At 37.9% G+C, this 19,494-nt stretch overlaps 4 protein-coding genes and 1 long non-coding RNA gene across 8 annotated transcripts; 2 read left to right on the top strand and 3 right to left on the bottom strand.

Annotated features, from left to right (window-relative positions):
- Positions 1-1,378: 1,378 nt before the first annotated feature.
- LOC122053308 (ankyrin repeat-containing protein At5g02620-like) lies at positions 1,379-4,438 on the top strand. Of its 2 annotated transcripts, none has more exons than XM_042615311.1 (4): positions 1,379-1,534; positions 1,642-2,405; positions 2,766-3,175; positions 3,440-4,438. In XM_042615311.1, the coding sequence occupies exons 2-4, from the start codon at positions 2,006-2,008 to the stop codon at positions 4,304-4,306; spliced, it is 1,677 nt and encodes a 558-aa protein (XP_042471245.1). In that variant the 5' UTR covers positions 1,379-1,534; positions 1,642-2,005; the 3' UTR covers positions 4,307-4,438. The 2 variants fall into 2 exon arrangements, with proteins under 2 accessions (XP_042471245.1, XP_042471246.1); XM_042615312.1 differs by having other exon boundaries at positions 1,392-1,551.
- A 307-nt stretch (positions 4,439-4,745) lies between these two features.
- On the bottom strand, positions 4,746-5,754 carry LOC122053313. The gene has a single exon (XM_042615316.1). The coding sequence runs from the start codon at positions 5,259-5,261 to the stop codon at positions 4,902-4,904; it is 360 nt and encodes a 119-aa protein (XP_042471250.1). The 5' UTR covers positions 5,262-5,754; the 3' UTR covers positions 4,746-4,901.
- A 649-nt stretch (positions 5,755-6,403) lies between these two features.
- On the bottom strand, positions 6,404-11,744 carry LOC122053311 (RPA-interacting protein). Its single transcript, XM_042615314.1, has 6 exons — positions 11,516-11,744; positions 8,979-9,071; positions 8,218-8,446; positions 7,256-7,332; positions 6,876-6,992; positions 6,404-6,714 (listed from the first exon to the last, which is right to left on the bottom strand). The coding sequence occupies exons 1-6, from the start codon at positions 11,576-11,578 to the stop codon at positions 6,553-6,555; spliced, it is 741 nt and encodes a 246-aa protein (XP_042471248.1). The 5' UTR covers positions 11,579-11,744; the 3' UTR covers positions 6,404-6,552.
- Positions 11,745-12,690: 946 nt separating this feature from the next.
- LOC122053314 lies at positions 12,691-13,276 on the top strand. 3 transcript variants are annotated; one of them, XR_006132184.1, is made up of 3 exons: positions 12,691-12,760; positions 12,865-13,045; positions 13,134-13,276. It is a non-coding gene; the product is annotated as an uncharacterized LOC122053314 (long non-coding RNA). The 3 variants fall into 3 exon arrangements; XR_006132185.1 differs by having other exon boundaries at positions 12,859-13,045; XR_006132183.1 differs by having other exon boundaries at positions 12,852-13,045.
- On the bottom strand, positions 13,039-19,488 carry LOC122053309 (MLO-like protein 1). Its single transcript, XM_042615313.1, has 14 exons — positions 19,094-19,488; positions 18,951-19,008; positions 18,609-18,832; positions 18,064-18,180; positions 17,946-18,000; positions 17,690-17,781; positions 16,537-16,611; positions 16,290-16,378; positions 16,094-16,143; positions 14,418-14,458; positions 13,686-13,895; positions 13,508-13,575; positions 13,363-13,423; positions 13,039-13,284 (listed from the first exon to the last, which is right to left on the bottom strand). Exons 1-14 carry the CDS (start codon positions 19,244-19,246, stop codon positions 13,072-13,074), a joined length of 1,506 nt encoding a protein of 501 aa, XP_042471247.1. The 5' UTR covers positions 19,247-19,488; the 3' UTR covers positions 13,039-13,071.
- Positions 19,489-19,494: the final 6 nt, after the last annotated feature.

Below are 19,494 nucleotides of genomic sequence, written 5' to 3'. Positions count from 1 at the left end.
CGGACAAATTCATCTGTCTGCTCCTTTGGTGCCACAGACAATCCATCTGCCTGCACTTTTGCTGCTTGGCATGCCCAACACACATGCCTTGTTTGCCTGATTGCCAAGTCTGCCACATGCATAACTTGGGCTTGGGTAGCACTTCGCGTACTACTGTATCCGCTACTTTGGCGTGTCTCGTGCACAAGCCATGCCCGGATCATTGCCAAGTCCTTCTCCAGTAAGAGGCTTTAGACAACCCCACGTCGTCGCTTCGTTGCTTGAGACGTTTGCAGACTTGGGCTTGGACAGTGCTCCAGACACTACAAATCTACTGCTTGCCATACTTGTGTGTCATGCCATGCCTATTGATTTTCCAAGTCTGCCTCCTACAGACTTAGGGACTAAATTCTGGTTGGAGTCTTGACCATTTGTCAAGTCTGTCTCCTAGAAGACTTGAGCCTGAACAACCCCCACTGTCCAAAGTCATCGCTGCTTAGCATGTACCCCGCGCACATGCCCAATAGACTCAATCAAAGAAACAACGAGCCAATTCTTATATCCAGCATAGCCGTCAAGTTAGGTAGCTGCAAGAACTCTGGTTGGAGTCTGATTCCGACTTTTATATTGCACGCATTCTTTTTTTGCATTGGTAGAATACCATCAATTAATATGGAACAGTTTAACTGATTCTCTTTTGTATACACAAAGCAGAAGTAGATCAGAGAAAAATAAGATTGGCTTCACCATTTACCGATTCTCTTTTGCTGAATTCAGGACTCTTTTTACATATTTTATTCCCAAAATCCAGCGTAAATGTCATTAGACTTGCCTAGTCAACACTCAAAAGTCATGCATCGCATAACGCTACAAACGTCATCAATCTATAATAAATGTCAAATGTATCTGTGGAATCTGTGAAATTATTGTGCATGGGAACGATGGGGACAGTCCAGCTCATATCAACATTTAAAACAAGAATAAAATATCTGTGGAATTTCTCGTGTTTCTCGCAGAAAAATTCTTTGTTCTCGCGGTATTGTGGCAGTTAAACCACGAAGTCAAAGATATAAGATTATGAATTTGGAAGATAAACAGTTGAACCTTCGTTTGGTTTTCGATCATCACTCCTATTTCAAAGAATAGTTACCGAAATTCAGGAACTGAAGTAATTATAATTTGCAAACCTGCAAACGGAATACTTTGCATGGGAGGTTGTCATTAGACGTAGCAGAAAAAAAAAGGTTAATTTTTGTCACTTATCGAACTGTTGCAGTGCAGTACGGACATTCAATCCCAGGTCCCCAGCCAACTCACAGTCTTCAGCCTTGGCGATGGTGGGATGGAATTGTCTGCTTTTTTTTGATCTTATCGGAATCGCATCCTTTACTGGAACGCTTTGGAGTCTTGCGCCTTCATCGGCCCACCTTCGTCCTCTTCGAGAGCGACTGCAATAGCCGCCACCATTTGCTCTATCCTTCCCCTGCACAGACCCAAATCAACCCGCCTCTGCTTCTGCTTTAGGCTCTACCGAATTGGCGTCATGAATCATGAGGTCAGCACGCACCGCCAGTACGCGCAAATCTATCTTTTGGCGCATTTATCACAAGGTCGAAAGATTGGCCGCGTGCATCTTACTGCTTGCTTCTTTTGCTGCTGTAGGTGCGGGGTAGGAGACGCGTAGGTGAGGAGGAAAAAAGACGGGTTTTTGATGCTCGAGTTCGGCCAAGGGCTTGATTTTTTGGCTTCTAGAAAAATCAAGAAAGATCCGATCTTTAGAAGTTAGGGTTTTGGGCGAAGGTATTCCCTTTATCTTTTCAAAAGCCTCGATTAGTTCCTCTTTCTGGAATAAAGGAGGTATTTCGGTGCGATTCGGGCTTTCGGTATAGTGGCATAGGTTTTCCCCTTTCATGATTGATAAACAATCGATCTAAACCTTAATATGATCGGCGATCCAGAACTTGTTATAGAATAATCGGTCGTGGAATTCGATTTCCTGGCAACAGTTCTTCTGTGAGCCGTGAAAATGGAGAAGCCGCCGAGAGTTGGAGCCTTGGAGAAGTTGCAGAGCTTTCGGCTGGGGAAGCAAAAGAGTTTCCGTTCGGGAGATAGACAACAAAGCTTCAAAGAAAGGAAGAGCAAAGACAGCCCCGGCAAGCGAGGGGATCTGGAGCTCCATCTCGCTGCTAGGGCTGGCAACGCATTGCGTGTGCAGAAGATACTCTCAGAGTGTAATGAGGCTCAGTTGAAGGATTTGATTTACAAGCAGAACCAGGACGGCGAGACGGCGCTGTATGTTGCTGCAGAAAAGGGCCATGTCGAGGTGGTTCGGGAGATACTGAAAGTCTCAGACATTCAATCGGCTGGCATCAAGGCGAACAACAACTACGATTCATTTCACATTGCTGCTAAGCAGGGACATCTTGGTAAGCCACTGTAATCCACTTCTTTTTGTTCCTTAGTGATCTTGAACAAGGGATAGAGGCTAGCAGAATTGGAATAGATAGTATCATCAATACTTCAAATGTAGTTTCATGCCAACTAAAGTTGTGTTGTAGCTAATTCTTATGGCCATCGCCTACTTCCGCCGTATACTTTTACAACCTGCACTCATGTTTGAATTATTTTTCGTGTTCATGCTCGGGCTATAGTTTGCTAGAATCATTCTAGCATACAATTCCTCTGATACATGTTGAAGAAATGATTTGTTCCTTTTGTGCAGAATTTTTTTATCAAATTGCTTAGCTTGGGCTTATTTATCTTTACCATTGTTTTGGGAAATGCAGAAATCTTGAAGGATATCTTGCAATCTTTCCCACCATTAGCCATGACGACGAATTCATTAAATTCTACGGCATTGGACACGGCTGCAACTCAAGGATATGTAGATATTGTTAGTCTTCTGTTAGAAACTGATGCAGGCCTTGCTAAGATTGCAAAGAGTAATGGGAAAACAGTTTTACATTCTGCTGCGAGAATGGGACGTGTGGATGTGGTGAAAGTGCTGCTAGAGAAAGATCCTAGCATTGGCTTAAGGACCGATAAGAAGGGACAGACAGCATTTCACATGGCTGCAAAAGGCCAAAATGTTGAGATGTTAATGGCATTGCTGAAGCCTGATCATTCAGTAATCCAATTGGAAGATGGTAAAGGAAACAGACCGTTGCATATCGCTACAAGGAAGGGCAACCCGAAGGCAAGTCATACACACCATGCCATTGTTTAATTTCTGCTATCTGATGTGCCAACTATGTTGCTTGTATGCTTGTTTCTCTTTGCTTTGATACTTCAACTTACTGTGAAATGCTTGTGTGTGCTGGTTGATTATTTCTAAGGTCGTCGAACATGTTTGTTTAGGTGTTGGTGACCATAACTTGTATAGGGAGAAACCTCATGCATTTGATGATCTCTTAAGATTCCTAGCTGTTTGTTGATTATAGCTTTCGCTTTGGACTTGCAGATTGTGCAAGCTCTGTTACAAGTGGAAGGAATTGAGGTCAATGCAGTGAATAAAGCAGGTGAAACTGCCCTCAGCATCGCAGAAAAAGCTTCGAATGAAGATATTGCGGCCATTCTAAGAGAATTTGGTGCGGTCGTTGCAAAAGAACCGGCAAGCACAACGACAGCCGCAAAGCAACTGAAGCAAACGGTCAGTGACATAAAACATGATGTTCAATCTCAACTCAAGCAAACCTGTCAAACAGAACTGAGGGTGCAGAAGATCAGGAAGAGACTTAAAAAGCTCCACCTCGGAGGCCTCAATAACGCCATCAATTCAAATACCGTGGTTGCAGTGCTCATAGCCACTGTGGCCTTTGCAGCGATATTCCAACTTCCGGGCTCGTTTGTCGATCAACCGCAACCGGAGTTTACTCTTGGACAAGCCTACATAGCAGACAATGCAGCATTCATCATATTTCTGGTCTCCGATTCCTTGGCTTTATTCATCTCGCTAGCTGTGGTGGTCGTCCAGACTTCCTTGATTGTCGTAGAGCAGAAGGCAAAGAGGAGTATGGTTTTCGTGATGAACAAACTGATGTGGCTGGCCTGCCTCTTCATATCTATTGCCTTCATCTCGCTAACATTCGTCGTCGTGGGAAAGCAAGATCTGTGGTTGGCTTGGTCAACCATGGCTATTGGAGCTTCAATTATGCTGACAACTTTGGGATCAATGATCTACTTTGTAATTGTTCACAGAATAGAAGAGAAGAACATGAGAAACATAAGGAGGAGGAACTCAGGGAGCAGATCCCATTCCTTGTCCATGTCGGTGGCTTCTGACTCGGAGTTACTAAATAGCGAGTACAAAAAGATGTATGCTCTGTAGGATGGATGTGTATATATACTTCCATCTCTCCACCTGAATAGCTAGCTAGCTATTCAGAATCCTGAGGTTCCTAATGTAGAATAAATGTTTGAGCTTTAATGAAAACTTAGAGAGGCAGGCATTTTAAAGAAACTGCTATTTGCGTCGATTTTAAACTCGGATTGTTTAAGAGAGGTAAATCATGATAATGATCTAGTATCATCGAATTTTAACTCAGATCTTTAGACGAGGAAGGTCACGTTCAAATTTTAACTTGGATCTGTACGACTGCTGCTGAAATTGACAGATTTTCCACTAGATGCTCATACGATCACATCAAGTTGGTAAGAGTACACGAGCAAATCACTTGACAACATTTGTTCACTGCAACTTTTGTGGAGTTGGTAATATGAGGGCGGCTGATATGCAAATCGTATGAAAATGAACAATTTTAGCGAAATAAATATCCAATCCAAAAGCTTGAATCTTTTTCTTCAATGGAAATTTTGAGTTCCACCGCGACATAGAAAAAACATCAAAGAAATGAAGGAACAAGAGACGCAGAAATTTTAAGACGATTTTGAGACACAAAGCGCCACTAGCTGTACGTCGTCGATCACGACTCAACCACCTCCGGCGGGGGCTCCGGCCGTTTCATTTGCTGAGGCGCCTCGAGCGGGTGCGCACTCCCGGGCCCATTGGTGGTCGTTCGCAGCGGCGGTGGCGCCTCTATTTTCCCGTCGATGCAAGAAGCGCACTTCCGCTCGACCCACCCTTCGAGGTCGTAGTGGCCGTGACCCATTATGGTCCGGCCGGAGCAGAGTCGACCGACGATCCCGGCAATCACACCCAGCACTGCGATCAAGGCTAGGACGGCTATCACCGGCCCGACGGAGCCACCGTGGGATCGGTACGGCGCTGGGTACGCCGCCGCCGGTGGCGGAAACTGCTGCTGCTGCGGCAGTGGAAGCGACATCCGAAAACAAGAACCCTCCCCCCAAAAGCACGACCTTTAATGGCTACCTATCTCGCAACGCAAAAAGATCAAATCTTCGGAGCCAAAACCCCACAAAGATAGGATTTTGGGAGCAAAAAGGCCGGAAAGATCGTGTTTTGAGCAGAGAATGTGCTGGATCTAGCGGGAGCTTCAAAGTCAGGGGGAGACGGACGGGAAGATCACTCCATTTTTAGGCCTTCGGAAAACTCAGATGATCTTGCTCTGAACTCCACCAAACGAGTCAGAGCTTCGTCAAACTCTTCTCAGACGTAGTATTCACTCGTTAGGGTTTCCGAAAGGAGACGGGGAGGCAGCAGAGGAGAAGGGAAAGGCGAGGTTTCTTTTTTGCGCAGAAAGGTGTGGCTTCTGCAAATTTGTCTGAAAGGGGAAGAAGGGGAGGTGGGAACGGCCTTGGCATGGTTGCACTACTGGAGCTCAATCCCAGATGGACTGCATGCTCAGCACGTGTCTAACTGAACGGTGATGCACGGGTCATGGTACACCATGTTTGGTCCGGCCGAGTTAAATGTTGCATGGAGGGGTGTTTTATTCCTTTACTTGAAATTGAGCAATACAGAGCTAGGGGAGCACGACAACTTCACTCCAAGGAAAGATTTGGTTCAAGAGGTGATGGTGGAGGAATTGGGTTGCCTCTGTTTTTTCATGGGACAATGAAGGTGTGTGTCCATATAGCTAAGGAGTTTAGGACATACGGCATGGCCATGCTTTATGAGTTTGCATGGAGTGGAAGTCATTGTTGTGCATTACTTGGGCTGAAAAGGAATGGCAAGTAATACTGCTCTTGTTTTACCATGTTGAATTTGGATATTAAGAAGAGTGGTGTTGTGTACAGTTGAGGTAGTTACTTCCCTTGGAGTTTAGCATGTTGGGGAGTCATTTCAGACCCATGTCTACCTGGATGGAATCCTTTTGGTCCCCATTCCAAGTGCCAAGTATTTATTTATTTTTCCTTAACATAAGTTGATAATAAGAATCGATAGAATCAGCAAAGCAATTGTTACTGAGGGCTTGGTCAGGAATAACATCCGACAAAAGGTTATCCGAAGGAGTGAAATTTGTCTCGTGATTCTAATTCGAGGTGGACAAGTTATCCGGCTATAAACTGTAAAAATCACTTTGTCCAAAATTTAAGACAGGAAAAAATAACAAGGTCCACAGTCTTCTATGATGGAGATTAATCTAACTTTTGTTTGAAAAAAAAAAGGAAATTGAAATAGGAACAGTTTGTTTCTCATCAAATAATTACAGGTTACATCACAATTTCGAATGTATCGCATGCTTCACATTGAATAAAAAGTGCATTGAGATTGAACATATTGTGCATGAGGAATTTAGGGGCTGCTCTGCATCCTCTGTTGAGATGCTCCAAGTGCACCTCACCTAATCTGACTTTTAGGAAGTCCAAATTTATCTATTGGAAATAGAAAAGAGCAAATTGAGTTGGAGAATAAATTTTATTGTTATCTATACAGAATTCTTTATCAATTTGGAAGATGACTAATTGTCAAGAATTATATTAGAACAGATGACACTAATCTTATACTAAGCATATCTATATATGGGCTGGCAAACCTTGTCATTCCCAGGATCAAGACGAAGACTGCAATGAGTACAGTATACGAGCTGATAGTTTTCTCGTAGCTCTCCTTTTTTGCAAATCGGGCACCACACTTTGCTATTCTCGGAAATCTAGCATGGACGATTATTGGGCAAAAGAAGCATGTATCAATAACCGCCATAAGTTGATGCAGTGAAATTTGACAAAACAGCAAGCCAGTTAATGTAGGTTCATATCAAACAAGAAGAATACACAGAAAAAAAAAATTATATTGAGCAGAGAAATTGCATGTTATCAGTGAATTATTTTTTTAATAAATCACATGAAGTCATCCAAAGACCAAGTCAGTTTTGCTATGCGGCTTCGTATTGACTGCTATAATATAGATGTGTACCTGGTCATCACTGAGATTCATGTGATCCAAAACTGCTTCAGCTAAGTATTTATCTTCTTCTTCAAAGAACTCGAGCTCTGCAAGTGAGTTAAACTACCCAAAATTATCACGGTGATGACATAACTAAACATTCCATACTGGTGCAACATCATTTTAGGAACTCATTTAAAACAAATAAAGTAGGTCTCTCATATAAGCTATGACTATAAAAGACAAGATGATAATACATACAAAATTAAGACCAAATACAGAGTACTAAAAGGCATGCACTATCAATTTTAATCATAGACTTCTGATAGTTTTCCTTCCAATAATCTTTTCCATGTCAAATGACTTGATAAGAGTTACCTAGGCTTATCTACGGTGAAATGCAAATCCGATGGTCACGCTCAGGTCCAGTATGTATCTTCCAAGTTCCAGTGTCCCAAGGTGTTCTACGTTCATACAGGTAATTAGGGATGCAAATTTAATATTAGTTTACCCCTATTCTACAGATTCATGGAAAACCAAAAAAAAAAAAGAGCGAGAGACAATATTCTCAGAATGAGACTTGTGAGGAGAGGCACAGTAATATCATCACTAAATGTAAAAAAAAAAAAGGTTATTTTAAAATTTTGGAATTTGGAAATTCAATCAAAATTTCTAGGCGCTCAAGGATTATTGGGAATACATGAGATAGAACAACTCTACAATAGCATATCAAATATATTTTTTCAGTTCTCACTTTCTCATGTAAAACCATACACAAGGACCAGAATTAGGATTTCTAGGAATTCATTTTTAATGGAGCTGGAATTCTTAGAAATTGATTCCAAACAAGATGGAGAAGGCCAGTACCTCTCCTAACTAGTTCCTCTCTCAGGTCCTCATAGAAGCCTTCATAAGTAAAACTAAGGAAAGTATCTTTAACCTACTGATACCGAAATACCATAATGCAAGTAAATGTTAGAGCAGGACAATACCTCTCCTAATGTATTCCTCTCTCAGGTCCTCATATAGAAGTTTTTGCATTTCCAACATCAGATCCTCACTTTCAATTTCAGTTGATATCTCTTCATTCAGGCCATCAAACTCCCATACAAAATCATTGTTATAAGAGGTTAAGTTCCTCTGATTTTCATGTGAAGATGATTGCTTAATTTTCTGCAGCTCATGGGAAACTATATCTCTTAATGTAGATTCCATGATATTCTGCCAGCAAAAAGAAGGAAATTCAATAATAGGAAAAGCTACATCAGAAAATAGTTAAAGGAAAATGAATGGGCAATGCATTAAACCAAGAATTGTAAGTGAACCCCACAGGGAATTGCCAATGTACAAAGTTTCAAGTTCAAAATATTTTACAATATCAGGTTGAATTTCCCTAATATGTTTATGCCTTCAAGATACTGACCAACAAGAATAGCTAAGTTTCTATGGAAATGTATCGGTGGGTGTTAGGATCTCCTGCAACACAAATTGAGTCACTCTCCTAATAACACATAAGAGAAATTCACTTGCACAGTTCACGGTGGCATCCCTTTACAAAAAAGGCCATAAATGGCACTACTGAATCTTCTGAAAAATTATTCCTTGCAGAATTAGCCATAGTATTAAAAATATAATTTGATGGATGAATAGTGATTTGATCATCAAGCACTACATAGTGAATAGGGTTATGATATGAATACTTCAAAATAGAAAACAGAGAAAATCAAGAGAACAACAGAAACAAAGTCCAAACCTTTTCCCCATGAGATTGTTGTGCACTTGACCTCATTTTCCAAAGCAACTGTGCTCTTTGCTGTTTCACTCTGTCCAAGCAACATTTTTCAAGCTACATAAAAGAAAACAGTTACGGGAAAGAATAGGGTTAAGTGTATGGAAGATCAACCATAGATGGTATTTATTTAATAAGACACTAATGAAAAAATATAGAGAATATAAGAAATATTTGCATATGATTTTTATGACCTAGAAAAATTTACATATGGATTTTATTGATATTGACGTAATATTTGAGCAACCATGACTAATGACAAATAGTGTTTTTAAAACCAGATTGGTCCGACCAATCAGTTCAACAAGTTAAACTGGGAACCAACAACAACAAGTCCAGCCAAGTTGGAGAGAAAACAAATTCAGTTTCTCTAAAAAAAAACAGTAAAACAGGACTGACTGCTTATCAAACCATGATCCCAGTTAATATATATAATATATAGGTTTAATTATATATAAAATTTATATAATTATATATAAGATTTAATGTATATAAATTTTATAAACTTGTAATAGTTATATTTCAATTTTTGATTTTTTTCATATATACAAGTTTTATAAAAGTTTAATAATTTATTATTAAACGAGTTCACAGTTTAACTAGCAGAGTGATTATTACTTTTAAATACATTTATTAAAAATATATAAAAAGTTTTATACACACAAACCATAAATTATGTATATGGTGTTATTTTTTTTTTTCAGGTAACTAGTTTGACTGGTTGAACCATTGACCCAATAGTGTTACTGGTTTGATATTCAATCCAGTTTTCAAAACATTGATGGGAAATGATTTTCCTAAAACTAAGGTGTAGCAACAAAGTCCCTATCTTTCTATATTAGTACTAGATGAAATCACCAACCATAGCAAGGGTCATCGCAAAGTCCCTATCTTTTTTTATTACTTAATGTAATAACAATTTATTTAATTGAAAATGAGAGAAAATAGATTTTCTTAATAATAACATAACTACAACTGAAACTACTTATTTAATAGCTATACATCTTTAAAGAAAAAGATACAATGTAGTCCTACCGCCTACACTCCTATTAGTCCAGACCTAAGTTCAATAAACTGTAAATAGGAAACAAAATGCAAATTTGTAGCCAGACATGTTTAATACTAACTGTTAAGAAGCTAATGTCAAGCCCTAAGGAACAAAATGGATTTAGGCAGATGATCCTAAAAGTACTTTTATAAAGAAATCAGCTCACCATTTAGCCCCTGCTCCATCTACCCAGATAAACATTTTTTTTTATGTTTCATTAAGTTTGTGCCGACTGCTAATTCACCCTTGTCAAATTATTCAACCAATTTCTTTCACTTGAAGATCACCCACATCTGAAAAGCTAGCTTATCTGTGCACTAGAAGTATTGCCCTCTTCTTCCTATTCTATGATTCTAGTATTTAGTATCTGCTATACTGTTTAATGCTATTTAGGTCCTAGGGCTCAATGCTAAAGGATTGAAAGAATGACAAGAGGGAAATGCCTAATGTTGAGAGCTCAGTTGCTAGCAACCTAGTATCTTATTGTTTTTTTTTGTAAAGAAGAGATTACATTGAGATTACAAGTTTCAATGAGTAATATAAGCATAAATTTTGGGAAACGTGCACTTCTCCTATATTTCATCTAAGCTTATATTGAGTATTCTTCTGAAGCCTGAACTGCAATGTCTAATAGGGAGCCCGTCAAAGAGGACGATTCAAAATGTACTAAGAAAACCATATAAGATTATATTCCATGGTTTGAGGTTTGCCACTAATATTTTATTAGAACAACAACACTTAGTGGAAAACCTCAAACCATGGCATATAGAAGAGGGGAACAACTAAACACTTATAGGGTCTCTATGTATCTAACTGTTACAACTTGTGGACTACCTAACTATCTACAGTTGCAATTATATAGCTACCTTGAAAATTTCAATTTTTTGAGAAAATAGAATATCTATAGTAATTCAAGTGTGAGATTGAACACTACATAAGGTATAATTTGGTGCCAAATTTTCTTATTTAGTCTAACAGAAGAATGGACAGCATGTACCAGGATCCATCCACAAGTCAACTAGGAAAATATGAAAGCTACGTGATGAGGTGAAACGGTCGCCTAGGATGAGAAACCTCACTGGGATCCAAGACTTCAATGCTCAGCTATCTCTTACATGCGGTAAAAATGACACTCAGGAAAGAGGAAGAAAATAACCTAATTACCCAGAAACAGATTCCACCCCCACCCTGCTTCTTTATTTCCGACAAAGCAACACAATTTGGTTGAGACAATCAACCAATATGTCAGTCAGTCGAAAGCAATACTTTATCAAGCAACTCTTTCTCTTACCAAAACTCATCAAAAACTAATCTTTCATCGACAGATAAACATAGTTAGGTTGAAGCTAACAATCGGCAAAATTACGCACAGTTGAGCGGGAACCCTAAATCCAAGATCGAACAAGAAATCTACAAGATCATTAAGACGACCGGCCGGGTAGGCCACGAGTACCTTCTCTTTCCAATCAGGATGCAGGGATTTGATGGCCGCTCTTCTTCGTCGACCCCCATCCATGGAACGTCAGGTCTTCGTGTGCTGGTAATTGCGTGATCAATCTTGGATCAAAGCGAGAAAAGGGAAGAAAAGCGCTCCCGTTTCCCGCGCCGATACCAAAACCCTCCGCTGCGCAGCCGCAGGAAATGAGCTCGAAACGGAACAATTGGTCTTCTCACTCACCCATTAGCCCGCTATTCCGTTTTTTTATTATTATTATTTTATTCTCTTTCTTAGCACCCTAATTTCAAAATTAAAAATAATTTTATTCTCTTTCTATCCTCCCACTAATCTCCTAAATCCCTTTTCTCAATTTTTTTTTCAATGCATCCCCAATAATTAAAAAAGACATAATATTTTTTTATATCAGACTCATCATCCCATCTTATATGAGATAAAATAGATGATAAACTTAATATTTTTTATATCAAGATCAACGTATGTATGATATCTTTTCAAGATTCATCATTTGACTCCCCTCAAAAAAAATAACAATTTATTCTCATTAACCCTATATTTGGGAGGAGGTGAGTAAAGGGGAGGGAAAGGTAAATATGGGTAAAATAAATTTTTACCCTTGTATAAATGTGCTCCTTCGATAAAAAAAAATTATTTATTATTTATTATTTGTTTCCTCTTATAATAGAATATGTATTTTTCATTATCTAATTTATTCTTTTACATTTTTCCCTCTCAAGTTAAATAATATTTAAATATTTAAAAAATAAAAATCTTTAATTTTAAAGAACTATCAAGATTAATATCTTCTAATATCTTTTCAAAGATTAATCCTTCACTTCCGTCAGGAACAATAACAATTTATTACTTTCCCTTACTTCTCCTTCCATCCACTTCCATTAATGAACCTTACCTCACCCCATCCAAATAGAGGCTAAAACGCCAGCTATGACAACTCTGCATCTAATGATCATGACATCACATTCATTGTTATCCTCTATTTAGCAACGCTTTGTCACACTTCAAATAAAGATTTCATCATGCGATGATGAATTGACATTGCAATAGATTCTGCAAACGCCAACGTTCAGCTCGTCATAACTCGATCGCAAGCACCGTCGCTAGAACACCAACGTCGACGTTCAGCCTAGATAATTTTAAACCTAGGCTACGCTCATAATATCTTAGAGCCCCTCCTATCCGATCGACGCGCCATCTAGCGCTGCGTGATCAATGCGTATCGAGGTAAAATCATTGTAGACACAAATTTATTTTCTTGAATTTTGATGGACGGCGTGACCAATTTAGAACAATAATTAATAGAACTTATTTTAAGTGGGTAGTTACAGCTTGAAGCATTTGCTTCCTCTTCGTCTAAAAGGAATGCACGCGAATCCAATTAGACCCACAATTCCAAAATTTCTCTGCAACGAAGCGTGCGCGTAGCGTGCCAGTAACCTGATGGATGCCCGAGGACTCAGGGAGGCGACTCTAACACAATCTCTAGCCAGCGAATGCTCAGTGAAAAATGTGATTTGCTTTCGCTCGTACATTGTTCAGGATGTTTTGCCTTCTTCCATCAGTGTTTCTGTCAGTTGAGTCAGCTTTGTTGTTTCAGGCGTCCGCGGTGATTCCGTCACTTCGAGGCTAGAATCTGCACGCTGGCTGTTCACCCTCACACTCTGCTGCTTCTTCGCGTTCTGAGCCCAAGTCACCAGGCTCTCTCGGACATTCTCCTCGAATACCGTTTGCTTGAAATGAGTCCCCATCTTAATCAAAAGAAGATGTTTTTAAGTGTCTGTAAAAATCTGCATCATTCCCAAGATATATTTCTGCAAATTCATTACCTGGGTGACAATAGCATACAAAGGTAGGGTGCTGTAGCTGCAAAGAAGCTGGATTATCACGCTGCAGAGTGAAGAGATACATTATTTTAGAATGAAAATTATGTTGGTGTTCGGTGACAGAAATGGAGACAAGCTGGTAGTTTACCCAATCAGAAGCCTGGGGATAGCATAGCCAACGTGATCCATGCTGCAGGCATCAAAGCCATCAGGGATCTACACAAGGAGTAATTCCCATCAAGTAAAATTATTAGGAATCGATTTCCATGAGAAACTTGTTGGTTGAGTACGAGCAAAGTAGTTGGTGTGTCTCTGCTTATGCTTACAAATAGCCAGAAGAGAAATGCGATATCGTAGGCATTTTGAAACAGGATAAAGTGAATCATGTAGAGAAGCAGCTTGGGACGGTGAAACCAGAAGTATTCGTCTGATGGCACAACTACTAAATCTCCACCAACAGAAAAATATTTGTCAGCGACATTGTGAGCTAACTCAGCAATAACATGCTCCAATTTGGTGCCGACAACAAGCAGAAGCTGCAGTGAAATCCAAAATTAATTCTCTGCTTAAGCCAAAAATAAAAAGTCATAACATCTCCAATCATTCACGCTCTATTCTTTTTTGCTACAACCATTTAGTGTGCTAAAAATTGTAGCTATTAGCTAGCATCCATGCATAATTGTCAGCCTAAATATTTTACTGATGCAGCAAAGAGCAAGGAACATCTATTCATTTAGATTCAATCATATATGCATTACATTTTTTTTTGGTATCATTTGCTGATGATAGTCCAAGAACTAAGTTTTATTAATGTGGTTGACTTTTGAGGCTAGAAATCAACCTACAGGTAAAGTTTCAATAGAAAGGAATCATAGGTGCCCACGCAGTCTATATCTGACTCAAAAGCATAGATGTTGTATGACATTTCTTTTGAAGCTATATATCAGCTTATAGGCATATGATCCTGGTGACATCGCAATGTCATTCTTAGTTTCCCAAGGAGTGTAAGATTAAGGACATATGGCGTTTCACATTTCTGAGCACATGTGCATACTTACAAATAGTGGAGCGAACGCTATCCAAAGATATGTGTGCCAACCTACAAAGCAGAAACGACAGCCAAAAGTCAAAGTCATGTCTTCCAAACATATGCAAGAAAGAGTAAGAATGCTAACACATCTTTTCCTTCATTCCATATACAACAGGATGAGATGAGAGTTAGGACAACAATAAGATCAATCAGGAAGACAAAGGATCAATAGGGAACAGCCTGAACTAACTTGAAAGCTCAAAGAGTAAACAGAGTAGTGATTTAAATGATTGTACTTGATTTATTTAACTGTATGCATAATCTGCATATCGTTTGTTTTAGTTACACTGATTTACTGAGTTGTCACATGGAAAACAAACAGTCATAAAATGTTTCCTAAATACAAGCTGAAGGAGAACCTCTGAGTGTACTTGGGTGTTCATGGACACATCATAAGTAACAACTTTACTTGTTCAGTTAAACATACCAAAGCATTGAACTCCAAACTATAATGATAATGCAAAGGATCGATTGTAAGATTTATGCCGACCTTTATCACTTTAAGAAAATTGATTCTCACCTTCTAGTTTCTAACAAATCCATCCTAAAATTTTTAAACATCTAACAACAGTATCCATCTATCAAATTTATCATTTTTTTACTATTATTAATAGTTTAAAAATAAAAATTATTATCAAACTTAATTGTCACACAACCAACATTATATTCTTATGCTTTTTAAATTATATTTAACTGGTATTTTGCTTATCTGTAATTAAGTATAATATAAAAAAAATAGACCAATAAAAAGAAATAGTATATACTAAATCTAAGTGGCATTGATTATATGAAAATTGATTTAGAATCATATTTCAAGGTGCTATAGTAGTATTTTACTGTAATTGGATAACAAACTTACATAGAGATAGAATCATTTAAAGTTCAAATAGGTTATGATAGATCTGTTGAAATTTGGAAGGTAGAGTATTGGAGATAAATTTGGTAAAAATTAGGATATACTTTGTAATTAACTCAAATGCAGCTCCTCCGATTATCACCTTTTCTAATTAACAATATAAAATGAAAAAAAGTTCTCCAATTCTGGAGTAGTAGCCATCTCTAAGACATGATTTGATTCGTTTATAATCGAGTCAAGCTCAAGCTTTATTTAACGAATATATTGATGACTCACAAGCTTATTCGAACTTTTATCGAGTCTAAATGAACTTAATAAATATAAATTATAAATTTAAATATTCATTAAAAATTAAATTATATATTTAGAGAAAATTATAATATTCTTATTAAAATTTATAATTTTATTCTAATAAATAAATTTAATATATTTGTTCATATTTTTGTCTATTGGTCTATATTTTGCATAAGTAGAGTATAAAATCTATCAATTCGATATCAAAACTATTATTTTTCATTTAAAAGTTAATTCATGAGCCTACTAACGAACATGTTCACGAGCTAACGAGCCGAGTATTGTGAAGCTTGAACTTGGTTTGTTTATCTTAACAAGCCTCAATAAACGAGCTCAAACGAGTTTTTATCGAATCGAGCTTCGAATAACTTATGAGCGGCATGATTCATTTACACCCCTAACCATATTTACCTTTTAGGAGCAAAAAGTATAAAGCAAATAACAGATCAAGAGAAAGAAGGCAATAATATGAAAAGTCTGAGATGATAGCATACCATCAACATTGAGCAATAAGAATATGACCACATACAGCCAAAGATACCAACTGAAATAAATATGGAAAATGTAAGGACCAGGATGAAAAGGCAAGCAAGTTAATTGAACCAAAAGAACAATCTATTTTCAAATGAATATGCAAAATGATCGTCAATTTCAATTAAAGGTTCAAGAAAAAATCCTAAGCATAGTTACCTCGTACCAACAACTTGCTTGAAATCAGATTCAAATGCACGGATCATATACTTGTGGAAGTCAAACTTTGGGTTCCCTGAGCAATGAGTCTAGAGTGGAATGTCTTATAAGAAACTAAATATGTGAATGTAATATCGTTTTTTTCTCTAGTAACCATAATATTAACATTAGGGAATATAGTCATTTTTTAGAGCAAAGAAGGGAAGAAACAATACACACTCACTTTGCACTCTGGAATATTGCTTACCTTTATGAAAATAAGTCTGAGGGTGATGTAATCTGATTTGGTCACAGTCCAATGGAATTGTTTTATAAAAGAATGCTGAAAAGAAAAGTACAGATAAATGTCATCTTCTATAGTATTTATCACGCCAATTGGCAATAGAAGACAGAAACAATGACATTAATATGGTTTATGTTAAAAGATTTTACAGGAAAAGGTTATGCACTAATTGAGAGCAACAAAAGTATTGACTGTTGAGATTACAATCTAGCAATTGGATAATTAGATCTACGATTTGGATAAAACAATTTCAAGTCATTGCAAGAAAATCAACACAACAACAAGTGTCATGGTTGTATACTATGATTTTATGAAGCTTTTTGTCAACATTCTTGAAGAATTTGCAATCATTCAAGATAAAATGTTATTCAGTGAATTTAAGAAAGCATTGTTTTTCCAAAAAGATGCTTGGTTGTTGTTGTATTGTTTTTCAAAATAAATGATAGCTTTCTCTTCAAGCATGCCTGTCTTTTCCCTTACAAAGTTTACTAAGCAAGATCACAATAAAAGGATTAGCTGACTAATACTTGTTTGTGAATTGGAGCAAAAATTAAGAACATTACCATCAACGCTTGATTGGTTGATTGATATTGAAACAAGATAGAATGCATGATGCGATACTTTAGTCGTCAGTATTCAACTCATATTAGATGTTCAAAAGAACATGCATGGAAGAAAGGTGGGTATTATTAACCAATAAATATAGATCATCTTTCCATTTTTTTTCATGTATATGGAACTTTAATAACGGAAAAAGTGGCTGTTTTCTATGACATGAATACCACTAGATTAGCAAAATGAACAAATATGTGTGCTGTAATTTCAGGCTTTCAACATGTAGCTTAGTCAATATTAAATGTAGACTATCAATTAAATTTTCATGCTTAAAATTCAAACCAAGTGGCCAAATTAGACACCACTTGTAATGAAAAAACAAATAATATTAATATGAAAAAATTAGACTAAAATATCAAAAGACAAATTCATAATGAAAAAGGTATTTCCATGAAATATGAGATTGCAATTTGCTCATTTATGGACCAAAAACATGATTCCTTTATACATATATGAAATATGAAGCCATCAATTGATAGATATATTAAAACATACTACTTACCAACCAAGTTACAGAAACTGAATTTTTATTAATGCTCTTAACACGCTCCAAGAGAAATTGAAACTGATGTACTTGCTTGCCATTTTTTGTAGCTGCACATAGTCACTCAATTTTGTTAGAATTATTTTAGGCTTAAATGGATTTTATCAAAATTGTTAGATCTTTTAGGCCCTTAACAAAATTTTATAAATTTTTTTATCAAAGATAAATCATTCAGAAACTAAGAAGTTTATCTTATTTTAATAAGTGGTGGTACCATCTTTTGCAATTTCTTTCTGGATTGTTTCCTCCCAATGCTTCCATTCATGAATCTGCCTAGTGCATAAAAGGTTAGAGATAGGCAGCATGAGTAAAGATTGGTGCAAACTATTCACCTTAGCTCCTCCTAAAAGCACAGTGAAGGCGCTAAAAGTAACATGAGTGACTGCAAGGACAAAGATGAAGATATGCAATTGATGTATTGCCTCAAGGGATAAGATCGGAACTTTATTCTGAACAAAGATAAAGAAGAAATCAGAAAACTGTGCAAACAAAATGCAAACACAGAGACAAAAAAAAAAAAAACCTGCATTCATGACAAAAATCTAATATTTGATGTACGCTAGCATCAAATGCAAATTTTTCATGAAATTCAAACACTTAATTTCATTTCATCACACCAGCTCATTGGGCCTTTCGCTCAGTTTCTTCTTCAATGAGCGATACGCTCTTCAATAATATCCTCTTAAATGGAAAAAAAAAAATGTAGACACGAATCTAAGTATTGGTTAGCAATTTCCTTCACATGCTTTAACTTCTTTATGAAACATGGTCAAAAGGGAAGACATGAGCCTCTTCTGTTCATTCGGAAAACAGATGAAAATTTAACAAATAAAGTCAGAGTCATGGAGAGGACCAATGTGAAATGCTTCAAACAAACCTCGAGTGCGCAATGAGATAATTCCTCAGCAAGAAATCTCCTGCCAGCATGAAGAAACTCGGTTGAAAGTTGCACATGGTGGTGGCCTTCCCCGGGATGATGGTGGCCTTTCTGCCTCTTGCACGGTAGCATGTGAAGCGTCCAATTCTTGGGGATGCAAAGATTTTGGATTGCATGTTGAAATACCGTGAGCAGCAGCGATATGAATCCCAAAAGCATCAATTCTACTCAAAAAGAAAAAGGGAAAAAAACGAAAAAAAATTCCCCTTTCCGTAAGAGAGAGCCGACAAGTTCCATCAACCTAGCCAGATTGAAATCGAAACACGTTAAAAAATAAATCACCTTCTTTAACCTTCTGAAGCGCATTGTATAATGGCTTCTGGTTCTTGTGTTTGAGGACCTGAGAAATTTCCAGAATCAGCAGTGCGCAGCCAGGGGAAAGCCAAAAGAATTAAGTCAACGAAAAAGGAGGCGAAAGGAGGGACCATTCCGAGGTGATGAAGGTATCTCTCGGCGGAGAGGGAGACGAGGATGATTAAGGAGCAAACTCCGGCGACGATCCAGGTGGGGGTGAATTCGAGCTTCGTGTCCACCTCTTCGCCTCCTCCTCCTCCGTGACCTTCGAGACCCTCCGCCATCTGTCTCTGCTCCGACGAGACTCCCTAGACCGACACGGACCACCAACGAATGGTCGTCCCGTGGATCCAGCGAGAAGACGAACAGGGGAGCAAGAATATAACGGCAGCGAGATGCCCGTTACATCGGGAGGCTCTGCTCAGGCGAGCAATGGACGAACCCTATTGTCCCATTTCACACCGTCCTCGTATCATGACCCTCCATTTAGTTAAAAGGCACTATAAATAGGTACTCCGATTGGCTCTTCAGT

The sequence above is a fragment of the Zingiber officinale genome, chromosome 3A (assembly GCF_018446385.1).
Source record: "Zingiber officinale cultivar Zhangliang chromosome 3A, Zo_v1.1, whole genome shotgun sequence".
NCBI classification, from domain to species: Eukaryota; Viridiplantae; Streptophyta; class Magnoliopsida; order Zingiberales; family Zingiberaceae; genus Zingiber; species Zingiber officinale.
Note: the sequence above shows the minus strand (reverse complement) of the source record. Positions and strands in the feature narration are given on the sequence as shown.

What these genes read in the sequence shown, in the direction of transcription:
- LOC122053308 (XM_042615311.1), top strand. Translation starts at nt 2,006, where the DNA reads ATGGAGAAGCCGCCGAGAGTTGGAGCCTTGGAGAAGTTGCAGAGCTTT. An exon ending in TGCTAAGCAGGGACATCTTG is followed by an intron (nt 2,406 to 2,765) that starts GTAAGCCACTGT and finishes TGGGAAATGCAG; the next exon opens with AAATCTTGAAGGATATCTTG. An exon ending in CAAGGAAGGGCAACCCGAAG is followed by an intron (nt 3,176 to 3,439) that starts GCAAGTCATACA and finishes TTGGACTTGCAG; the next exon opens with ATTGTGCAAGCTCTGTTACA.
- LOC122053311 (XM_042615314.1), bottom strand. Translation starts at nt 11,578, where the DNA reads ATGGATGGGGGTCGACGAAGAAGAGCGGCCATCAAATCCCTGCATCCT. An exon ending in AACAATCTCATGGGGAAAAG is followed by an intron (nt 8,447 to 8,978) that starts GTTTGGACTTTG and finishes TTTTGCTGGCAG; the next exon opens with AATATCATGGAATCTACATT. An exon ending in AGAGGAATACATTAGGAGAG is followed by an intron (nt 7,333 to 8,217) that starts GTATTGTCCTGC and finishes ACTCACTTGCAG; the next exon opens with AGCTCGAGTTCTTTGAAGAA.
- LOC122053309 (XM_042615313.1), bottom strand. Translation starts at nt 19,246, where the DNA reads ATGGCGGAGGGTCTCGAAGGTCACGGAGGAGGAGGAGGCGAAGAGGTG. An exon ending in CATTTCTCTTCTGGCTATTT is followed by an intron (nt 13,576 to 13,685) that starts GTAAGCATAAGC and finishes CTCCTTGTGTAG; the next exon opens with ATCCCTGATGGCTTTGATGC. An exon ending in TGTATGCTATTGTCACCCAG is followed by an intron (nt 13,285 to 13,362) that starts GTAATGAATTTG and finishes CTTTTGATTAAG; the next exon opens with ATGGGGACTCATTTCAAGCA.
- LOC122053313 (XM_042615316.1), bottom strand. Translation starts at nt 5,261, where the DNA reads ATGTCGCTTCCACTGCCGCAGCAGCAGCAGTTTCCGCCACCGGCGGCG.